The sequence below is a fragment of the Petaurus breviceps genome, unplaced genomic scaffold (assembly GCF_028583685.1).
Source record: "Petaurus breviceps papuanus isolate PSGF00001 unplaced genomic scaffold, PetGlider_PUasm1.0 185, whole genome shotgun sequence".
Lineage (NCBI taxonomy): Eukaryota > Metazoa > Chordata > Mammalia > Diprotodontia > Petauridae > Petaurus > Petaurus breviceps.
The window spans coordinates 23,923,558-23,945,132 of record NW_027185797.1 but is presented as its reverse complement, the minus strand read 5'-3'; the positions used below and the strand labels follow the sequence as shown (position 1 = coordinate 23,945,132).

At 48.7% G+C, this 21,575-nt stretch overlaps 1 protein-coding gene across 1 annotated transcript in view; it reads left to right on the top strand.

Moving 5' to 3' along the window:
* Positions 1-21,575, top strand: part of TRIM71 (tripartite motif containing 71) — an 87,783-nt gene that overhangs the window by 60,421 nt on the left and 5,787 nt on the right. Inside the window, exons 2-3 of the mRNA XM_069088579.1 lie at positions 11,409-11,576; positions 18,532-18,666. Coding sequence (XP_068944680.1) covers positions 11,409-11,576; positions 18,532-18,666 — 303 coding nt within the window. The remainder of the gene's footprint in view (positions 1-11,408; positions 11,577-18,531; positions 18,667-21,575) is intronic.

Genomic DNA, 21,575 nt, shown 5'->3' with positions numbered 1-21,575 from the left:
GGGGGGGGGTGCAGCAAAGGTGCCTTGATGGTCTCTCAGGTCAGTTATTTCAGTTGGGGGTAAAAAGACAAAGATGCAGGAAATAACTCTTGAGATATGCGAGGAGAGGAGAGGAGGGGCAAGGCCATTGAGGTGGCTGAAGGTTTGGGTGGAGGAGGAAGGCCTTGATGAGCCTTGAAGAATGGGGAGGATTTGGATGACCAACTATTGTCTGTGTTCAGAACTTATCCTGACTGGGTCGGAGATGAGGTGTTGGGGGAGGGGGGGCAAGCATTTATGTAGCACCTCCTGTGTGCACTAGGGTAAGTGCCCTTTACAAGTCTTATGTCATTCCATGTGGTAGAAAATAGGGAGCCTATCGGCTCTTGCCTGAAAATGCTGCTTCTGCTCATAGCTTTGGGTTTTGGGGGGCACATCAGGAAGGGGGAAAAAGAAAGTCTGCCACGTCTGACACTCCTGAGCTATGTGGCTACAGGCAAGGCATGTGAACCCATGTATAAAATGGGACTAATCACAGCTGTGGTAGCTTCCTTGGGTCCCTTGTGAGGCTCAGATGTGATTCTAGCTAGAAAGCTCTTTGTGAGTCCTGTAGGACTAGGCAGAAAAGCAAGGCAGGTTATTGTTCAGAGAGAGGGGCAGTATTTGGGGCCAGGCTTCTGGGGCGGGGGTCCAGTCCAGGGATTCTTAAGCTGGGGCTCCACAAATCTGTGCTTGTGGTTGAAAAATTCGGATTATTGGTAATATATGTCAGTATTCCTCTTTTCCTCTATATTTTGTGAGTTAAAAAAAAAAAACATTCTGAGAAGAGGTTCAGGACCCAGGACGTTAAGAACCCATGGTGACTCCTTTTTTTTCCAACTTGATTTGCCTTTGTCTTCTGAACACCTTTAGCGTTCTTGTCTTCAGTATAAGTCTACCCCCCCCCCACACACACACATCTGGAAGAAATTCCCAGACCTTGAATTAGGGTAATTAAATAAGCCCGTCCTGCAGGAAGATCCTTTTGTGGCCTGGCCACCTCCAACCTCTGGGGCACCCCGCTTCAGTATTCCCCTCTGCCTCTTTGCCAGCTCCTAACCCCTGCTGCACTGGACCTTTGGGTCCCCTTTCTCAGCAGCAAACATCTGGCTTCACTCTGGCTGCCCTCCCTCCAGGCCATGCCCCCAAAGCCTCTCTGGCTGTGGGATGTTAGTGGGAATATTATTGCCATCTCGTACATTGGCCCGAGTCTTGCCTCCCCATCTTTACTGTGAAGGGCCTTGAAGGTGGGCATCTCCCCTGCATCACCGGCACAACCTTGGGAGGCTCCTTGGATGCTGTGCAAAGGAAGGACAAAGGGCCTGGGGTGTGATGAGGAAGGCCCAGTCTTAACAATAAAAATAACCTTTGCCTCATCTAAACTTGGTCTCTCTCCTTTCTCTATCTGTCTCTTCTCTCTCTTTCTCTGTCTCTCTGTTTCTCCCCGCCTCCATTTCTGTCTGTCTGTCTCAGCTTCTAGTCAGCCAGGTAGGCCCAAACCTCTGAGCAGAAGTATTTGTAGGCAGTGGCCAATGCTAGCTCCTTGTGGAATGAGGCCTATAGCAGACCCATAGTGGTAGCTGCTACTGAAGTGCTTGACCCCCACCATCACTCCTTTCTCCTGTCTCTGGCCCAGCCCTGCCGCTGGATACTGTTTGTATCTTCCCAAGGCTGTACATTTGTTGGTATTCTCTATACTCAGTGGGGGGTACCGATGTCAGCCTCAGAGAGCAAAGGGGGGGCCAGCAGTTGGGATAGAAGGCCCTGGGGGCCTGCATGCTGACTTCATTGTACAGTGTCATGTTGTTTGTGTTTTATTGTATTTTTATTGATCTTATTAGATATTTCCCAGTTCTATTTCCATCTGGTTCAGCTGTTCAGGGAGCTGGGTGTGTGTGTGTGTGTGTGTGTGTGTGTGTGTGTGTGTGTGTGTGCATGCGTGCGTGCGTGTGCTCTCGAGAAGGGAAGTGGGGGGCTGTGTGTTTGACATCCCCACAAGCCCTTGGTGTCCCCAGCACTCACCCCAGAAGGTGAATCATAAACACTGGCTGAGTGGACTGGATCCAGGGGCATCCTAGCTTTGGCTCTGTCTTTGCTGGCGACCTTGGCCCAGGGCAGGCAGGCTGTGCGCCCCCCGAGCCCCCAGATGTGCTGCTAATCATTGTCAGCTGCGTTAAGGGGGCGGGGGTCAGATTCAGTCACTCAGCGTGTAGTTAATAAGCGGTAAGGATGACATGTCAGGTGCTGTGGGCCAAGCAGAGTCCCTCCGTCCTAGCCTGCCCTGGAGGACCAGGCTGTTTTATAGGGAGAAGGGGGAAGGGAAAAAGACAGACATTTATTAAGCACCTACTGTGTGCTTGGCACTGCGCCAAGTGCTTTACAAATACTTATTTAGTGCAGATATTTAGAACCGCCTGGGTGCTGCTGCCTTTCATCTCAGACCCTCTGACATGGTTCCATTCCTCAGTTAGAATTTGTTAAACCTCTGTTGTGGGCCAGGCATTGTTTTAACTGGGAGGGTTGCTGAGGGAAACACCCTGAAAACAGCCCCTGCCCCCAGGAAGCTTACCTTCTTTGTGGGACTTTATTCCAAAATAAGCCTGGGAGGGGTGGGATAAGTCAGGAAAACCCTCTCCTACAAGGTGTTTCTTGAACTCTGAAAGAAACCGAGGATTCTCAGTGATGGAGGGGAGAAGGGAGAGAAGTGCAGCTGGGAGGGGGCACAGCCTGTGCAAAGGCCTGGAGGAAGGACATGTGTGTAACAGCAATCTTTGGAGAGACTGCCTGGCTTGTGGAGTAAGGCCGCAAAGTCAGCTCCGAGAGTCAGTTTGTGAGGGGCTTTAGTGCTTCTAGAGGAGGTTAGATTAAATCCTCAGTAATACAGGAGCCTTTGGAGGATTTCTCATCCACTGACGTACTTGAACTTGCTAACAACTCTTCCAAGTAGATTCTATAGGTAGTGTTACTTCAGTTTTTTCAGAAGAGATCACTGAGGCTCCAAGGTGGAATGTCCATGGTCATGCAGCATGGTGACTTGAACTCGGGTCTTCCTGTCTCTAAGCCCAGCACATTTTCCACTATGCTGCAGGCTGGGAGAGCAGATTTCCTTGTGCCTGTCTGTCCTTTATTTTTATAGAGGTTAAAACTGAGACCTACATCCAGTAGAAATGGGGACTCAAAGGCTTGACGAGCAGGCACAAACAGTAGTGACAGGGGTGGTTGTGGTGGGGGCCGTGGCAGCAGTGGTCATGTCATGGTGGGGGCCATGGAGGCCATGGTGGTTGTGGTAGGGGCCGTGGCAGCAGTGGCCATGTCATGGCAGTCACACTGGTGGGGACCGTGGTGGTGGGAGCCGTGACGGCAGTGGCCGTGTCATGGTGGTCACATTGGTGGGGTCGTGGTAAAGGTAGTTAGAAGCTGACAGGACCCTTTCTAGTCTCCATGTTAACAAGTCAGTAAGCATCAGCAGCCCTAGCTCACAGCAGTGTTCCAAAGCACTGGTTTCTGAAGCTTTCAGGGAACTTGTGGTCTAACATCATATGTATAAACAGTAGTGTCCTAACAAGCTGCAGGCCCATTAACTGGGGATAATGAACAGAGGGCAAGTGAGGGCTTGGGAAGGCTTCTGTCATAGGGCAGAATGTTGGGGACTTTAGATTTTGAAGGCGCTTCAGCCCCACCAGGGCCAGGAGCTGCTAAATTACTGGTAAGTCATTTAAGTCCCAAGACCCTGCCTGTTAATTACATGGATTAGCAGGCTGATCCTCACAGCATTTACTCCTTTCTGAGGAGGACAAGTTTTTCAGTGAATGAATGGTTGGATCTGGTTTTCTCAGCACAGGCTGCTATAGTGGAAAGAAGGCTAGATTTTGGAGTCAAAGGATCACAGTACAAATCCTGACTTTTACTATCTGTGTGACTTTGGGCATATCACTGGGCCTCAGCTTCCTATAAAATGAGGATTAGATGGAAAGCAGAGAACCTTCCAACTTTGGACCCCATGTTTCTATTCATCTCTGCCTTGGGTGGCTCCCTTATTTGGGATTTTTTTTTTTGAGGAGGGAAGGCAGGGCAATTGGGGTTAAATGAGTTGCCCAAGGTCATGTGGCTAGTAAGTATTAAGTGTCTGAGGCTGGATTTGAACTCAGGTCCTCCTGACTCCAGGGTGCGCCACCTTATCTGGGATTCTTTTAGGGGAATGAATCTAAAATTTTCATGTATTTCTCATGACCAGATCTTTACTTCTTTTTGTTGAAGGGATCTGCATCCGTGGGCATTTCTTTTTTCTTTTTCTTTTTTCTAAAGAATATTTAACTTTTTCTCCAATTACATGTAAAAACAATTTTAAACATTCATTTCCTTTTTAAGTTTTGATTTCCAAATTCTCTCCCTCCTTCCTGAGATGGTGAGCCGTCTGTGCAATCATGTCAGACAGTTCCAGATGCATCATTTTACAGAAGAAAACTTTGAAAGAAAGAAAGCAGGCTTTGGTCTGTATTAAGACAATAGCAGTTATTTTTGCCTGGAGGCGGATAGTATTTTTCATCATGAGTCCTTTGAGATTGTCTTGGATCATTGCATTACCAAGAATAGAACTGATCGTAGTACAGTCTTCTGCTTCTACTCATTTCACTCTGTATCAGTTCATGTAAGTCTAGGTTTTTTCTGAAATTGTCCTGCTTGCCTTTCTAGTAGTATTCCACCACACTCAGATCCCATCATATTCTGCCATCAGTAGGGGTGGGCACGCCCTCCATCTCTAATTCTTAGTCAATGCAAAAAGAGCCACTATAAATATTTTTGCATATATATGCAAAAAATTTATATACGTATATATGTAATTATATTATATACATATGTATGTACCTGTTTCTATGAACATTGCTATTTGTGTCTACTGATTTTGTGTGTGTGTGTGTGTGTGTGTGTGTGTGTGTGTGTCCTGCCAAAAAGACATTGTGCCTTCTTCGATAGTCTTCTGCCTCTGATGAGACCAGTTAAGGCAGCCTTGAGTTTGAGAACTGAAGTTAATAACAGACATAACCACTGATTTACTGCCACTTGAGAAGATGTTTTCATAACGTGGGGCCCACGTGGACGGGAAGGACACGGTGCGTCCGTTTTCTCAATCAGCCTTCCTGCTAGAATTTACGAGTAAGCTCGGTGTGTCTGGGCCAGTGGAGCTGGTTTGGGGTCACACTTCCACTGGAGAGGACAAGGAGAAGATAGGGGAGGGCAGGTAAGCCAGGCTGGGCACTGAGCTGGGCAACATTCAGGGCAGAACTGCTTTTTGAAGGTTTTACAAACAGTTTGGTTTGTTGTTGTTTTTTTCTTGGTGCCTTTTTGTACCCTAATCCTTTTCCCAGAAACACCACGGACTGGTGGCACTCCCCTCTGCTTGACCTCACTGCCCCCTGAGCCGAGGGAACCACTTTTGTCCCTCCGTTTCCCCGAGAGGAGATGGATAATTGTAGTCAGAATTACAGTTAGATACACAGTCTGAGAGTTATCACAGATACGACTCTCTGCTTTCTTTGCATCATTTTGTACGTGTCTTCCACATGTCTAGGAATTTCTAACCATCTTCATTTGTTCCCGAGCAGTAATTCTGCCTCGTGTTCCCGTCCTGCGGTTCTGTTGGCCATTCCCTGAACTGATGGGTTCCAGGTTTCTGTCACCACAGATAATTGTACTATAAATATTTGAGCATATGTGGGACCTTCCTGTCTGTCTTTGGCTGCCTCGTGTTATGTGCCCAGTAACAGGATTTCTGGATCAAAGGTGTCCACAGGGTAGCCAGTTTTCTGGCAAATTGCTTTCCAGGCACTTAGTTGGACCCAATTCCCAGCTCCCCAATAGGGCATTAGTGTTCCTGTCTTCGCATCAGCTCTCCAGCATCACTTTGTGACGTATGAGGCTAAAGACAGACGGTCTGAGTTATTGTGGTTTGCCTTTTTCTTATTAGTGATTTGGAACGATCTTTCATGTGGCCAATGGTTTGTAATTCTGCTTTTGCAAACGGTCCCTGAGATTTGACATCTCAGTGACTGGGGCCCTTATTTCTGTTCATTTATTTTACATCCCTTCAAAATGACTTCCCCCTACAAAAAGTGGACTCTCCCCATACAAAGAAGAGACCCCAGAGATGCCCTCTACATTCCAGAGCCTTTGTCTGTGGCTTGGTTTTGGGGAAATTTGGGGAAAGGAAGAAAGGTGGGTGGGAGGATAAGCCAGGCAGGGAGGCTAGGAGTGGTGGCCAGTGACCATGCGGGAACGTCATTCACTCAGGTCAGAGTTTAACCCCTGGGTCCATTCATCAGCTACCGGCTGATTGTTGCTGGATCCCAGGGGAAGGGCCCAAACATCTGCCTCGCTCCCTTTGAAAGTAGCCAGGAGTCTTCCCCCTAAAAAAGTGGGGGAACTGAAAGATGCCCAGGAATTCCTGCTGTGGTAAGATGTTTTTACAGTGGGCTGTAGAGCCTTTCCTGAAGTCATCAGGCTTACGGCTGTGAAGTGGGAATGGCCAAGAGATATGGGCAGCTGCCTCCCCTTCCCCCATGCCCAGTGAGGAGGTAGGTTTTGTTTGACTTTCTTAGAATGCTTCCTTTGGCAAATCAAAGACAAATTAGCACCAAGTGGTTACCTTGGGCTAGATTTTTCTGTGGTCGTCTTTGAAAAATGGGGAGAGAGAGATTGGGGGATAAGGAGTGGTGTGTTGAGGGTGAGGTACAGAAGGGAGTGAAGGAAGAGTGTCATAGGAAACGGATTTACAATCAATTCCTTAACCTTGGGAATGGACAATGAAGGGGTTTGGGGAGTTTTGCCCACTCTGAATTCTAGATGAAGGCCCCGCCCCAGACCTTACTGTTTCTTTGCTAGCTGGATAAACAGTCCCAGTGATCTGAGCCTTCGCCTTTAGTATCCCAAGGAAATGAGTTTCATGCAGGTGAGTCACCATCCAAGATCAGACTTGGTTTCCCTCCCCGGTCTGTCATTGGAGGAGATGGATGCTTCTTCATTCTTTTGAGGTCCTGATTGGTTGCTGCTTTGGTCAGAGTTCTGACAGCTTTGCATGGTTCTTCCTGGCTTTTCCTCTCATGTTAGTACGATGCCCGGATTACACGGAATTGCATGTTAAATTGTTCTCCTGGTTCTGCTCACGTGACTCAGGATCAGTTCAAACAGCTCCCTCCGTGATTCTCTGAACCCATCGCATGTGTTTGCTATGGCACAATAAAATCCCACTTCCTGTACTACCATCCCCTAATTGTTGGGCAGTTTTGTTTCCATGTCTTTGTTACAACAAAAAAATGCCGCCTTGGTTATTCTGTAGGCACGAGACCTTTCCCTCTGCCCTTGACTAATTGATGTGGCACATGTCGTTTTCCCAGGAACTTTCCCTTGGAGGCAGTGGGGTGCTGGGGACAGCCTCTCCCCTTCCTCCTTACCAGTAGTAGTCAGCCAGATGTCCCAGAAGGGGGATCGCTTGGAGGAGACCTTGGGGATGTCATTTACCCCAGTTCCTCTGTCTGGACAATGAGGAGCCTGGAGGAGACCTTGGGGATGTCATTTACCCCAGTTCCTCTATCTGGGCGATGAGGAGCCTGGAAGAGACCTTGGGGATGTCATTTACCCCAGTTTCTCTATCTGGGCGATGAGGAGCCTGGCTGCAGGGACTTGGCCAAGTGCGCAGAGCTTGGGTTCCAGTTGATGTCTTTGGGCTCCCCACCTGTTCAAATGGAAGATGCTTCATTTGGCCGATTCCTGTGCATGGTCAATGTTGTGATTTCAACTTTCCTTTGAGTTTTTGAAAAATGACCATTTCATAGGCTCATCAATGTAGACCAAGAAGGAACTCGGAGAAGATCTCATTTTCCAGAGGAGCTGCCTCACCCAGAGTCACACAGGCAGTGTCCCAGGTGGCATGGGAACAGTGGTCGTCTTACTGACTCCCAGTCCAGGCCCAATTACATTTCAGCCGGGGGCCAGATTCTCGAGGTGGTTGTAGCATTGTGGTGGTGTTAGCTCTGAGAGTTTCCTCAGCTGGGAGAGTGGGCACAGGAGGCTTGCATATTGGGTAATTTGGCCTGTCTGTGTCCAGTGGATATTGGTGCCACATGGCGACTGTCACTCCTTGCTATTTATAAAAGACCTACTCTGTGCCCAGGGAGTGCCTTCCCTTACATTCCATTAGGGGAAACAACATTTATACAGAGAAGAAAATTATTTGGGGAGGGGGCATTAGCACCCACAAGTGAAAGGAGAGAATTAGCTGAGCCTTGAAGGGGGAGGGGGAGAGAGTGAGCATTTGATTAGTTTGCCTGGAATGTGCAACGTGTAGGGGCAGGAACATGAAATTGGGCAAGAGAGATTTCGGAACTGGTGGGGAAGGGCTCATCACTGCTCATCAGAAGAAGGTCTGTACGGGGAAAGAAAGTCTGTTTCTTGCATGGTTTTCCATGATCCCATTCCAAGAGAGAGAGCATTGTTTTCATGGGAAGAGTAGGGGCATTGGAGTCAGAGGGACCGCACCTCCAGTCTGGGCTCTGTTCATTACTTGTTGAGTGACCTTGGGCCAGGCACTGCTTGGGGAGGCCTCAGTTTTCTTCTCTGCCTACCCCCAGGCAGCCAGGGGGTCCAGAGGTTAGAGCACTGGAGTTGGGAAGACCTGAGTTTGAATCCTACTGCAGACACTGACTTAGTGGTGTGACCCTGAGTTATGTCACCTCTCTTCTCTGCCTTGATTTCCTTATCTGTAAAAAGAGTAAGAGCTGCCTCACGTGGTTTGCTGGGAGGATCAGACTCGATATTTGTAAGCTGTGTAAATGTAGCTCTCATTTCTCTGTTGGTCAGGGGCACTGGTTCTCTTTGGCCTCTGTCTGATAGAGGGACCTGGTGAGCAGTGCCAGGCCCCGGGGGATGAGAGCAATGCATTTGTATCTCAAATCACCCAGAGCCAACAGCTTCCAAGGAGGTGATTCTGTGATTGGGGGAGAGGAAACAGGAAAAGACGGCTCAGGTATTTTCTTCTTTGTGAAGAGAACCCAGCTAATGTTAGGAGGGCAGCCTTCTGTCCTCTGGATGGGGACGGCATCCCAGGGGTGTTTGCTCCTCCTTCCTGTGGATGGATGGCAGGGGGAGTGAAGGCGCTCTGGAGGGTCCTGAGGATTCTGATTTCTCAGGTGGGCACTGTCCGAGGCAGCGAGCCCTGAGTGCATTTTCATCAGGGTTAGGCTCACTATTCCACGTTCCAGATGGCCCAGGGCTTGTTGCTTTGCTTTTAGACATACACATCTGTAAAATTATCTGCTCACTACTTTTGGGACCTTGGTCTCTGTGGGGAATGGGATCAGAGCGGGTCTTTCCAACCTGGAATCAATCCACTTAGTTTTTATATATTTTATAAATTGGTTTTCTTAGTGATCCTGTGTATTTAATTTTATGCATTTTCAAAATATCATTATGTGGAGAGGCCAGGGGATTTTGTGACCCTCAGAAGGGTCAGCACCCCTGGATCAGAGTCTCTCTAAGGTGTCTACCGCCTCTGACCCTGGGGACCTTTTAAGATACTGCTCACATAGGATAGCCATGGAATGAGGTCCCTACCACCTGGTGGCAGTATACCCTTAATAGCAGGAAACAGTTCTAAAAGGGAAAACTTCCTCTCCTGTCCATGCCAGGTGGGCACCACACAGACTACTCTGTGATGCCCTGGAAAGACCCCAGGATTTGGAGCCCAGCATCTTGAGTTCTGCCCATGACCCTGCTGTTTGCTAATTGTGTGACCTTGGATGAGTCATTGTCCACCCTTGCCTCAGTTTCTCCATGTGTATAAGCAGGATGGGTGTATTTGGATGATGATGATGGTGATAACTGACCTTAATTATTGGCTTTAAAGGTTTGCAGAGTGCTTCAGGGCCCCTCTCAGAGTCTTTAGACTGATGCATGTAAAGCTTTAGAACTGGGAAAATACACCAATACTAGCTTCTATTACTTATTATATTATTATCATTAATTTTGTTGGGGCATCTAGGTGGCTCAGTGGATAGAGCACTGGGCCTGACATCCAGAAGACCCAAGTTCAAATCTGGCCTGAGACATGAACTGTGTGACCCTGGGCAAATCACTTAACCATGCTTGCCTCAGTTTCCTCATCTGTTAATGAACTGGAAAAGGAAATGGCAAACTACTCTAGTAGCTGAGAAAACCCCAGAATAGGGTCACGAGGAGTGGGACATGGGTGAAGGGCAACAATTCATTTTGTTATTCTCTTCATCTGCTCTGTGATGACACTGAGCCAGAAGTGGTCCTGGGCCTAGCTGTTGTTTCATGCCTCCTGCTTAGCTGGATAAACTGAGCAGCTTTTGTCCTTGAATAAGAGGGCTGGGATGGGAGCTCATTCTTGTGGGAGACTCCAGGAGGCACCCGAAGGCTCGGACCAGTCCCAGTGCTGTGGCTGCATTTCGAGTCTGTGTTCTGTCTAGTCACTTGGGAACAGCGGTTCGGTTTGGGAGACGATTGATTTCTGCATGCTTTATTGTAATGTCCAAGATGTCTTGGCTCTATCAGTGCAGTGTGGGGGGGAGCTTCTGGCCAGCACTTTTAGCCACTGGATTTCCATGGATCTGAGGTAGTTCTAGCCTGACTTAACACAGAACAGAGTTTGCTATCAGATATTAGACTTTGTCCAAAAGGGTCCTTGTTAGCACAGTCATCTCTGATCTCAGGCCAGTTAGTTGGATCTCTCTTTTGGGGGGCAGGTGGGGAATGAAAGCCAGTCACCTATAAGCATTTGGCTCTGACCTCGAAGCGTGTCAGCGTTGGCTGGCTTCCAGAGACGCCTAAAAGCTCGCTCTCTCGGCTGGGCTGGCCGCCTGCTCCCAAGCGGCAGCCTTGGACTTTGCTCTGCCCTAACCAGATGAGAATGGTAATAAGCATCTGTGTGAAGGGTGATTGATGGTGGCTTTTACCCCGGCCTCCTGGCCGGCAGCTCAGCCTGTCCTTGACTGAAGGCACCGATATCCCGTCCCCGATTCAGTGAGAGTCTCCGATGTGGTAATGTCCTCAGCATTTCTAGGGAGTCCCTGAATGCTGTCCTCAGCAAGAATCCTCAGGAGTGAGGTAGTGTGGCTAAGTCTCTGTTATTTTCTCTGTTTTACCAACGAAGACACTGAAGTTCAGAGAAGTTAGTGACAACCCCAGGTCACGCCCTCTTCAGCTCAGACCAGGTCATCTCTTCCTCTCTTGACTCTGGAGGTCTTGGGATTCTTTCTCCAGGAGAAGGGAGGAATGGCCGACGACATCCCACGGCCGTCCCTGCTCCTGGAGGCTTTGCTTGGGCCTCCCCACGGACTCCTCTCTCATGGCCTCTCCCCCATCTTGTCTCACAGGTGCTGCATTTCTACTGTGATACCTGCTCCGTTCCCATCTGCCGAGAGTGCACCATGGGGCGCCATGTTGGCCATAGCTTTATCTACCTCCAGGATGCCCTCCAAGACTCTCGAACCCTCACCATTCAACTGCTGGCTGATGCCCAGCAGGGTCGCCAGGCCATTCAGGTGAGTCAGTGATGATGTTTGCTCTCAGGTCAAAGTCATTGTGCAGCTTTGACATTGATACCCAGACTCAGATCTCACTGTGGACATATGACCCACTGTTAGGCTCCCTGGGCCTCATCTGGCCCCTCCCAGTTCTCCCAGGTGCCATGCTCAGTCACCCTACCCTATCTTGCCCCTGTGTGGGAAAAGCTCTCGGGGGGCTCCATGTTTTACTCCTCGCTTTCCTGATTGCTGTGCCCATTTTAGAGGAACACAGCCAGGCTCTCTCGGCTTGAGATTCTGACCCAAATATCATACTGTCATTCAGTGAGAGCTCAGCTTAGGTGATGATTGGCTTCCTGTGATAATGCGATGTTCTGAACTGGTGATTTTATTGGCTATTCCTGGCACGGAGTTAGGTACTCAGTAAGGAATTGCTTGGGGTACAAAAGTTAGGTGACTTGCCCAGGGTCCCACAGCCAGTAAGCCTTTGAGATGAGACTTAAGCCCAGGCCCTCCCCCAAAGCCAGCTCTCCACTATACCCACCCAGCTGCTAGCTCTGGGCCAAAATATTTAATTTTAAAAGTTAGACAAGATATCAATGTAAGGAGGCTGAAATCTTGCTTTTCCAAAAGACAGAGAGTCCATAAGACACCTTACTTCTGTTTAGTATTCCTTCTTTAATTTTCTTACTCTCTTTTCTTTGTGCCCAGTAGACACCCCCCTCCCCCCAGGGAACAGACACCCCCAGCCCCCAATAGTGGTGTCAGCTGACAGTGGGGCTCACTTTTCCAGTTTGGAGGCTCACCCTTCCTTAGTCAACAGGTGTTCATTATAACCTACTATGTGCCGAGGCCTTTAAAATTTGAGCCATGGGGCGGCCAGGTGGCTCAGCAAGTAAGAGCAGCGGCTCCAGTGTTGGGATGACCTGGGGATCGAATCCGGGCTGAGATACTTAGCACCCACCCAGAAATAACTGGCTGTGTAACCTGGAGCAAGTTACTTAACCCTGAATGCTTTAAAAAAACAAAACGTGAGCCGTTTGGTCATGATCTGCCCTGAGTTTTGTGGGAGGGGGTTTCCATCAGGTTACCCCGGTGATGGAAGCCTTTACTTCTCCCCTATTGTTCTCTTGGCTTTCTTCCCACCCTCCTTGTTCAATAGGGAGGGACCGATTGGGCCAGAGGAGCTTTGGGGATCTGAGATCTCACTGTCTAGTAACAAGTAATCAGGGTTGTTTGCTGATGATTGATTCCCATCCTGCTGATTTAAGGCCCTTGTTCCCAATTAATCCGGATAGGATGGGAATGCTCAGTTTTTTCATTGCAGATCATATAGTCAGATGCCAAGTGTGAACTGGCTTTTAATTGGAATGACTTGAATAAAGCAGTTACTGTAGTTTCCCTAAAGCTGCTCCTCTGTGGCCCAGGGCCCACATACTATGGAGGATAGCAACTTGTGGTGCCGGTCCAGCGGAGCCCGCAGGATGGCGCTCCCAGATCGTGGAGGTTGCACCCCCAGTGTGGAGCCTGTCCACGGCTTCTGCTGATTGAAAAGATGGGGTAGTTTCTGAAAATGCACTGGCCTGGAAAGTGAGATCTGGGGAGAAGCTGAGATGGCGGCTACCCTGGGAAGAGGGGCCATGTGGAATAGCCTTCCTTCCTCCCTTTGGCTGTACCATCACATTGCCATGAAATCAAAGCTGTCATGCAGCCCTGTACCCTTTCCCCCCTCTTTCAGCCTTGCCTTGTCTTGGGTTATTTTCCCTAATCCACATTAGCTTCTACTGGTCATGTTTTCATTTGCCCTGAAAGCTAGAAGGAGCCCTCTAGAGACACTGACCTAAGCCCTGTTGTTCTTCAGACAGGTAGCAGCCATGTAGGTGAGGACTGGACCTTAGTTAGCCTGTCCAGGGCCTCAACGGAACATGGAGAGGGAGACAGGAAGCACAAGGATGCCAGGGCTCCAGTGTGAGACTCCTGTGTCCTCTGGCCCCAGCCCAGCTCGGGAAAGCACCGAAGGGGGTGGGGGTCCTGGCTTTAGCCTGCCTGGAGGCCTGGCACCATCGCTCCCCACATCCCCAACTCTTAGTCAGAAATTCCTGGCAGTGGTTTTTACTGTGGTTGCTTCCCACCCTCCAGAATTTCCTTCTGGGCAGCAGCTTCCTCTGTCTGGGCAGAACCAGCTACTCCCTGGACAAAGCTTTTCTAGGAGTGTTCGGTGGGATTGACACTTTCCAAAAAGAAAATGAAGTGAGGGAGATTCCCTGGAGCCTTGAGGAGGATGGATCTCACCATCGAGAGGCTGTTTTCATGGGTATTAGACACCATCAGAGAGGCAGGGGGGTGTGATTGTTGGAGGAACGGCTGTGGAGGCAGAAAGATCAGCGTTCAGGGCCCGCTTAGGGCTTATTAGCTGTGTGTGAGACTCATCTGTTTTCTCATCTGTAAAATGGAGGTGACAAAGGTGGCTTCCTCGTCTGCCTTGTTGAGAGGATCAGACGAGCTCATGTTTGCACAGTGCTTTGCTAGGTTTAAAGGTGGGTCGCCCCAAGGCCTTGTTTGTCCTGGAGCCCCAACCGCCTTCTCCCCTCCAAGGGATGCCTGGCCCCAATCCTGGGGAAGTTCTGGCTCTGATCCTCTTCCCCAGCCCAGAAGGGTAATGGGGAAGCGCAGCGCCCGGGTTCCAGCTCAGGACACTCAGACCCTGGCCTGTTAAAAGGCTTCTTGCGCAGGATCTGAGGTGAGAGGAGGAACGTGAACACAGCACCTTTTATGATCGGACACTAGCCTGAGTGGGACCCACATGACCCCACGATTCACCCTTCCTCCCAGCCTTAGAAGAAATTGGGGCTGAGGGGCTGAAGCTCCTGATAGTCCTTTCTGGCCTGACTAGTTTGCTTCCTTCGGGACTCGAGGTAACATTGGCCGTGGGTTGGATTCAGTTTGGTCCAAAGTGGTTTGTTGTGTGACTATGAAGGCCTTGCTTCTCTGGACCGTCGTAGGCCTGACACACAACCAAAGGGTGACCTTTTTAGCCCCGTGAAATATGAAATAAATCCAGTAATTGCTGTGGGAGAAAGGTTTTTGAGCAACTCCACCCACCTCGCCCAGCCGGGACACAGAGACCAGTCCAAACAGCCAAAGAAACTTGTGCTCTTAAGGAGACCCAGGACCCCAGGGGTACAGGAGTTGGGACTGCAGGTTTTTGCTACATGGAATACTGTATGGAGGGGGTGCCAACCCGGAGTCAAGGAAGCCTAAGCTCAAATCCAGACACTTAGTATCTGTGTGATCCAAGGCAGCTCACTTAATACGTGTTTGCCTCAGTTTCCTCATCTGTAGAATGGGGATAACAGTGGCACCCACCTCCCAGGGTTGTTGTGGGGGATTAAATGAGATAATATTTTTAAAGCACTTAGTACAGTGCCCGGCACACAGTAAATGTTACATAAATGTTAAGTTTTGTTGTTTAGAGAGAGAGAGAGAGAGAAAGTGTGTGTGTGTGTGTGTGTGTGTGTGTGAGAGAGAGAGAGAGAGAGAGACAGAGACAGAGACAGAGACAGAGATAGATGGGCAAAGGTGTAACTAAGGCAGGGTGGCCAGTGCATTGCTCCAGGATGCTGAAGAGCCTCTGCCTTCTGCCCACTTGGTTTCTGGCAGGTACCTATGGCTATGCCTGTCTCCCTCTTCAGACTGTCCACCCCATGAAGGCAGGCTCCGAATGCTTTTGCCCTGCTTTGTCTCCCCAGTTTTTAGCGTGGTTCTGCGCACGTAATAAGATCTCAACAAAGGCTTCTGCCTTGCCTCAGGTTTATAGACACCTGGGACAGTCCAGATGGTAACAGCCAACCTTGAGGGCTGGTTTCTAGTTTATGTGCTGTCATCTCCTTTGATTGTATTGTAAAGGTTAGCATCCTGCTTTCATTATTTCCATTTTATAGGAACCTGAGACTAAGGCCTTGAGAGAGCCAAGTGGCTGAGGCCCGGTCTTCAAAGCCAGGCCTTCCAGTTCTTTCTGCTTTGCTCTTGCTGTAGAGACATTTAAAATGCAGCAGCAACTAGAAGACACTAGCTAAAAATGGGGCTCTGTCCCTGCATGCCACTGAAATGTATGGGAAGGCCTAGCAGAGCCCTTGTGAGAGAGAGCCTTGGGGAACTGTGCTAATTAACCCCTTGTAGGATTTGTATAATGCATGGGAAGTTCTCCTTTGTTGGCCCTGAGGTTTTCTGAGCTGAGATCCCACAGGAGAAAGCCCCTAGTGTCCAGAAGTGTCTGTCCAGGAGCTCTGGGCAGTATGGGGCAGGGGGGCTGAGGGTGCCCTTGGCTCTCACCTGCCTCCTTTGTTAAGAGACTTATTGACTGGTCTGCCAGTCCCCATGCAGGAGCTGGCTTTGAATCTCCAGCATTTAGCTTGGGTTTCTTTGCCTATAAAATGGTGGGGTGGGATTGGTGGCATTGGAATCTCTTTCCAGGCCCCTGCTTTACTAGTAGCCGTTTTGGTTTGTCCAATCTAGCTTTATTGCCCTCAAGTTTATCAGCTGCTTTAAAAGCATCCCCTTTGCCCGACGGCACCCACCATGGCTGCCTTCACTTTCCTCCCAGGTATATGAAAGCTTCTTTGTCATCAGGGAGAAGAGACCAAGTAGCCCACATTTAGAATTTCAGCCCTTGAGTCTGTGGGCTCCCCCCAGGCAGGGTCTCCTGGGGGCCCCAGCTGCCCATGCTGATAATGCCTGTGTGTGAGGCATTGATAAGATATCCTGTGTGAAAGCCCGCTGATCTGCATGTGGGCACTTGTAAATATTTGATGATCCGGGCCTCTCGGGCTCACCCTTTCGCTGGTTTTAGAACCCCCGGCTGCCTGTGTAAAGGGGCTAATAATCCTAATAGCTAGTATTTAGAGAGTGCTTCCCAAATGGGGTCTCATTTGATCTTTACCTCCACCCTGGGAGGGACATGCTGTTAGGAGCCCCATTTTGCTGCGACGATGCCGAGGCGTTCATTTAATGGAAAGAGCCATCAAAGCTTGGCTGAAACTGATAATGTGACTGAAAAGTTGTGCTTATCGATGAAACCTGTGCACATTGATTGATTGAGGGGGCTTATCCGCTGAGCCTGCCTGATGGTGATAATGTGTGAGGCACAGTCATTGTGGGACTGACTCAGTAGAATGTGTAAAAAGAATCAGTTTCCACTTTTCTATAAATATTTAATTGAACCAAAGCACCCCCTCCTCCCACCAGAATGCTATAGACCAGCATAACCTGCCCCTTCTGGGGATTTCCCCCAGCGTTGCAGTTGTTGTTTTGAGCTTGCCCGTGCCCTCTCTCTCAAGCCCCTCTCAGGGACCTGGCCCACACTGGTAGGCTTTCCCAGGCTTGTTTACTATCCCCTGCATATCAGGGCAATGCTTGACATGTCCACCTTCTGTCCCTTCACATTCTCTCTGAAGCATATGAGTCATTATAGATTGATGTCATTTTCCCTTGGTCTAGGACAAATGAGGGAGAGGAGGGGACTCGTTGGAGGATTAGGTTTTTTTTTTTTTTTTCCCCAGAATTGACAGTGTCTATTACAGGGGTAAAATGAATGTTCAGGAATTTGGAATTAAGGAGTTCCATTTACCACATGCAGGTGTCTTTTAAGACTAGTCAATCAATAATATGCATTTATTATGTACCACAGGCACTGCAGAGTAAGAGAAAAGGCAAAAACAGGGTGAGATAAGTTGGACATAATTAAGTATACACTACGTACATACTTTTAGTTGAAGGCAACATTATGGGTAAGGGGAAACTCATTAGCAAGTGGGTAGCCTACAGAACATCACCTGCAGAAGACCAGTACAGCCAGACTGTAGAATGCATGGAGGGGGATGAGGTATAAAAGGAATGCAAAGCCCCAGCCCTGGAGTTAGGAGGACCTGAGTGAAAAATCTGGCCTCAGACACTTAACATAAAAACTAGCTGTGTGACCTTGGGCAAGTCACTTAACCCCAATTGCCCTACCTTCCCCCCTCCAAAAGGCAAAAACAAACAAAAAAGAATGCAAAGCTAGGAAGGAGCCAGCTTGGGAAGCCATTTCAGTGCCCCCACAGGGTTTCAGCTTGGATCTTTGAGGTTATAGGAGAAAGGAAGTTAATGAGAAGGACAAGATTGGAGTGGGGGAGACCAGGTAGAAAGTTCTTGCCTTACTTAGCTGTTTTTTATTAGAAATTCAGCATTAAATATCCTTCCCAACAACTGTTTTGTTCAGAACATGTTTATGTTTGATTTGGTGAAGTTACGGTGCATACCAGGTTTTCAGTGTAATTCTTCGTGGATAATTTCTGCCTGATTTTTGAAGGCTAAGGAAATCTTAAGAAATCTGTTTTTTTGCTTCAGCAAGATGAGATTGCCTTTGTATACTTGGTATAGGTTCCCATTTTTTCCTTCAAGGAGCCTTGGAGGGGATTTGTTCCTAACACTCTAGCAGACTCAACACCTGGGCAGTCCTGTGGGGAATCGTGGTTGTGGGAGGGGGTGTTGGAGGAAGGAGACCTTGGAAAACCACTGTGTCCTTCTGGTGCCGCCCTCCTAAAGGAGCTTTTATTCCGTCAAGGGGTAGGTAGGGTCCAAGGGTTGGCTGGGTCATCGTCACAGCTGCTTGGTGATACAAGGTACATTTGATACAGCATTTCACGTTTTCGCCTCTTACTCAGCTACACTGGTTTTCCCATGTCAGAGTATCTCTTAATAGACCTGACATACACCTTTTAGGTGTAATTTCTCATACAGAGGAAGCCAGGGCTGCCAAACACTCCTTTGGTTACATGTCAGACAGGTGCCAGTCTCTCACCGTGCCAGCCCTCTTCTCAGGAGAAGGGCTTCATGATAGTGATTTCATGTGAAGGCTCCCCTTGCGATCACCATGGCTGCTACAGACAAACATCCAATGAATGTGCTGTTTTTTGTTTTGATCTGTTGTTTCCAGCTGAGCATTGAACAGGCCCAGGCTGTGGCAGAGCAAGTTGAAATGAAAGCAAAAGTGGTGCAGTCTGAAGTCAAGGCGGTCACGTCCAGGCACAAGAAAGCCCTGGAGGAGAGGGAATGTGAGCTGCTGTGGAAGGTAAGGCAGACGGCTCTCCCAGCCCCGGCCGTTCTTTGTCCAGCCGCTGTGAGACAAAGCCCCGTGTGCGCCAAATTTTCCAGTAGGGCTAATTTTAGACTTTCACGGGTCGTGTTCTAAATTCGGAACATTGGAGTATTTCATGGATGTGTTTTGGGGGAGAAGGGGCCCGGCCCCTGGTGTTGCCGGGACACACTGGTGCATTGTATGGCCTTCTCTCCCAGTCCAGCTACAAGGGCGCTTTTCAGAGCTGGTAGACACCCATGAATGAATGACGCCTTCGTGTAGAGAAGGCAGGAGGGGCCGAGCACAAGGGAGATGACTTTTTAAGGCCAGTGAATTGATAGGAAAGAGGCCTTTGGGGGAATTGTTGGATGGCTCCATTTCCTGGCCCATCCAAAAGACCAGTTTCCTTTTTGTTCTTTAAGGCCCTTCCTCCAATTGTAGAGAATGAGATGCCAAGCCTAGAGGGGGGATTTTAAAACCAGATGGGAGAAAATGACTCATGCCACTCCCTAGTGCCCCCATCACATCCCTCCTCCTCGCTTGATCTCCTTCTTCACTTAGGAATCGAATGTATCCAGAAGGAATATTTCAGCTATAATTACATTCCCCAACAGCAAGATGGTGGCATTTGTCAGCATGGACCTGCCATTGGGCATAGCCAGACTCCTAATCTTCTTAAGGACACAGAGCTTGGGCAGGACGTTTCCCAGAGCCTGTGCTTTTTGCTGGGGTGGTAGAGAGTGTGACATAGACATATTTTTACGAAATATCCTTAGCCAGAGGCAGAAACAGATGGGCATTTATTTAGTAGTTATTCTTAGAAGACAAACTGTGAGTCCTCAAGTCTTCAAACACTTTAGACACTCAGATGCTTCCATTGTTCAGATCTTATATAACATCCCCAAATGTTAATTAAAAGCGGGAGAGAAGCTAGCTCCTTGGTGCAATTTGAGAAGACTGTCTGTAGTCTAGGGAGCGATGCAGCAGACTTGCTGTTCTGGATTACTGGATGAAAGGGTCTTTGTCATCTCCTGGAGGTTGGGGAGGGGGCTGGTCTATTGAATGCTCACCTTCAGTGGTGCGAAACATCTTTCTTCACCTGACCTAGCTCTGGGTTGGAGGCGCTACTGTCTTCCATTCCTCGGGAGAAAATGATGAATTCCTTTCTCTGGTCCTAAGCTTGAAGGAAAAAATATTGCTCTCGTGTTTACTGTAAATGGTGGGTTTTATTTCCTAGAAAATTCCTTTGTATTTTCATTTCAGTTCTCTTTCTGATGGCCGTTCACGTCAGCGTTGTGCATTTCATTAACCTTAATTCTCCTTGACTTCTTCTTGCCCACGACATTGATTACATTGGCCAACTCAAAGCAGCCAATTTCTGTGAATCTCTCTCATTTTCTCTGTTTTGATTCTGGTGGGTCCTTGCCTCCCTCAGCCTTTCAGGTTCCAGATGGACGACTTCCCTTGGCATGCCTCTCTTCACCTAGATTTTCTTGTCTCTCCAAGTGTGCTACCATGGACTTTTACGTTTCTGTTCCTTGTCTTTCTCCTCCACATTTTCTGGTCTTTTCAGATTTCCCATTACTGCCTATTGTCCTGTGAGTCCCGAGATTTTGCTCATCCTTTTCCTCTGAATCTCAGTCACCAGCCTTCCCCATTCCCCATTAACTACTGTGCTGTGTGGGCTGTCCAGACCTTCCCCTCTCTATTCCATTCAACACTTCCCTGTTTCTCTTTTCTTCTTGGATGCTAAGAGCCGTGATTTTTCTTAACGACAAACCCAGTAATGGTGTTCTGTATCCTGTATCCAAGGGCTTGCTGGTGCTTTAACAACTTACCTTCTGTCTTTCTGGGTCTCCTTAAGTGAATTCTGTGCCTGGTCAGCTCTGTTGCTGAGTATGGTAATGAGGCCACTGTCATTGGTTCATCTCAGTAAGGACCAGCCAGGTCTCCTGCAGTTGTGGATGAGCTTGTTCCTTGGCCACAAAGCCTGGAAGGAAGGCCCAGATCTCAACAAGTAGAGATATGGTGGGGCATTCTAGGCCTAGGAGAAAGCCTGGCTTTAGTTTTGGGCCAGGGGGCTCATCCATTTTGCTTGAAGGAATACAGGAAGCAGCTGAGTTCCCTCATGGGAACTTTGAGAAAGGGACAGGGCCTGGACCAGTGGTTTCATGAAATTCACTGAGTGCTCAGTAGGACTTCCTCTGCCAAATACTGGCCATTGTCTTTTGTGCCCCTCAGAGCCTTTGGGAGTTGCTCACAGGGAGGTTGAGAGACCCTGGAAAAGTCCTAGACCCAGATCCCCCAGATTCCGAGGCCACCTCTCTCTCTCTCCTCCACGAGGTGCTGCTTCCTAGACTATTTCTAGGATAATTGAACTTTGCTTGAAATGAAATTAATTTAAATTTAAATAATACTTTAGTGGATTTTTTTAAATACAGGGATTTTATTTGTAACATTCTCTTAGTAGTCAAGGACAGGTCTGCTGTCATTGGAAGTTGGTAAATCCCAATTACTGACAAGAGGGTCACTGCTTTACTGGAGAGCCTTCCCGCCCACCTGCAGACACTAACTCACCCCCAGCCTGGGTTGGGTGGGTGGGAGTGCTGAGGGGGCATCAGGGAGAAGGGAGCCGTGTTGGGGGAAGAAGGATTTCCATGGAAACGTCAGTCCAAGAATTATGGATCTCTGGCCTCAGCTTGCCTTACACTCCCTCCAGTATCATTCCTGCTAAGCTCCCCCCAGAATATTTTGCCTGGTAGCAGTAACAACGAAAAGATCCCCGAAAAGAAGCCAAACTCTGAACAACTGGGAAAAACCCTTCAGCAAAAAACTTAGTAACACTGTGGGAGAAAGAACATGCAGGGCCCTATGGCTCCTTCCTTTCATCAGATGGCAGGGGG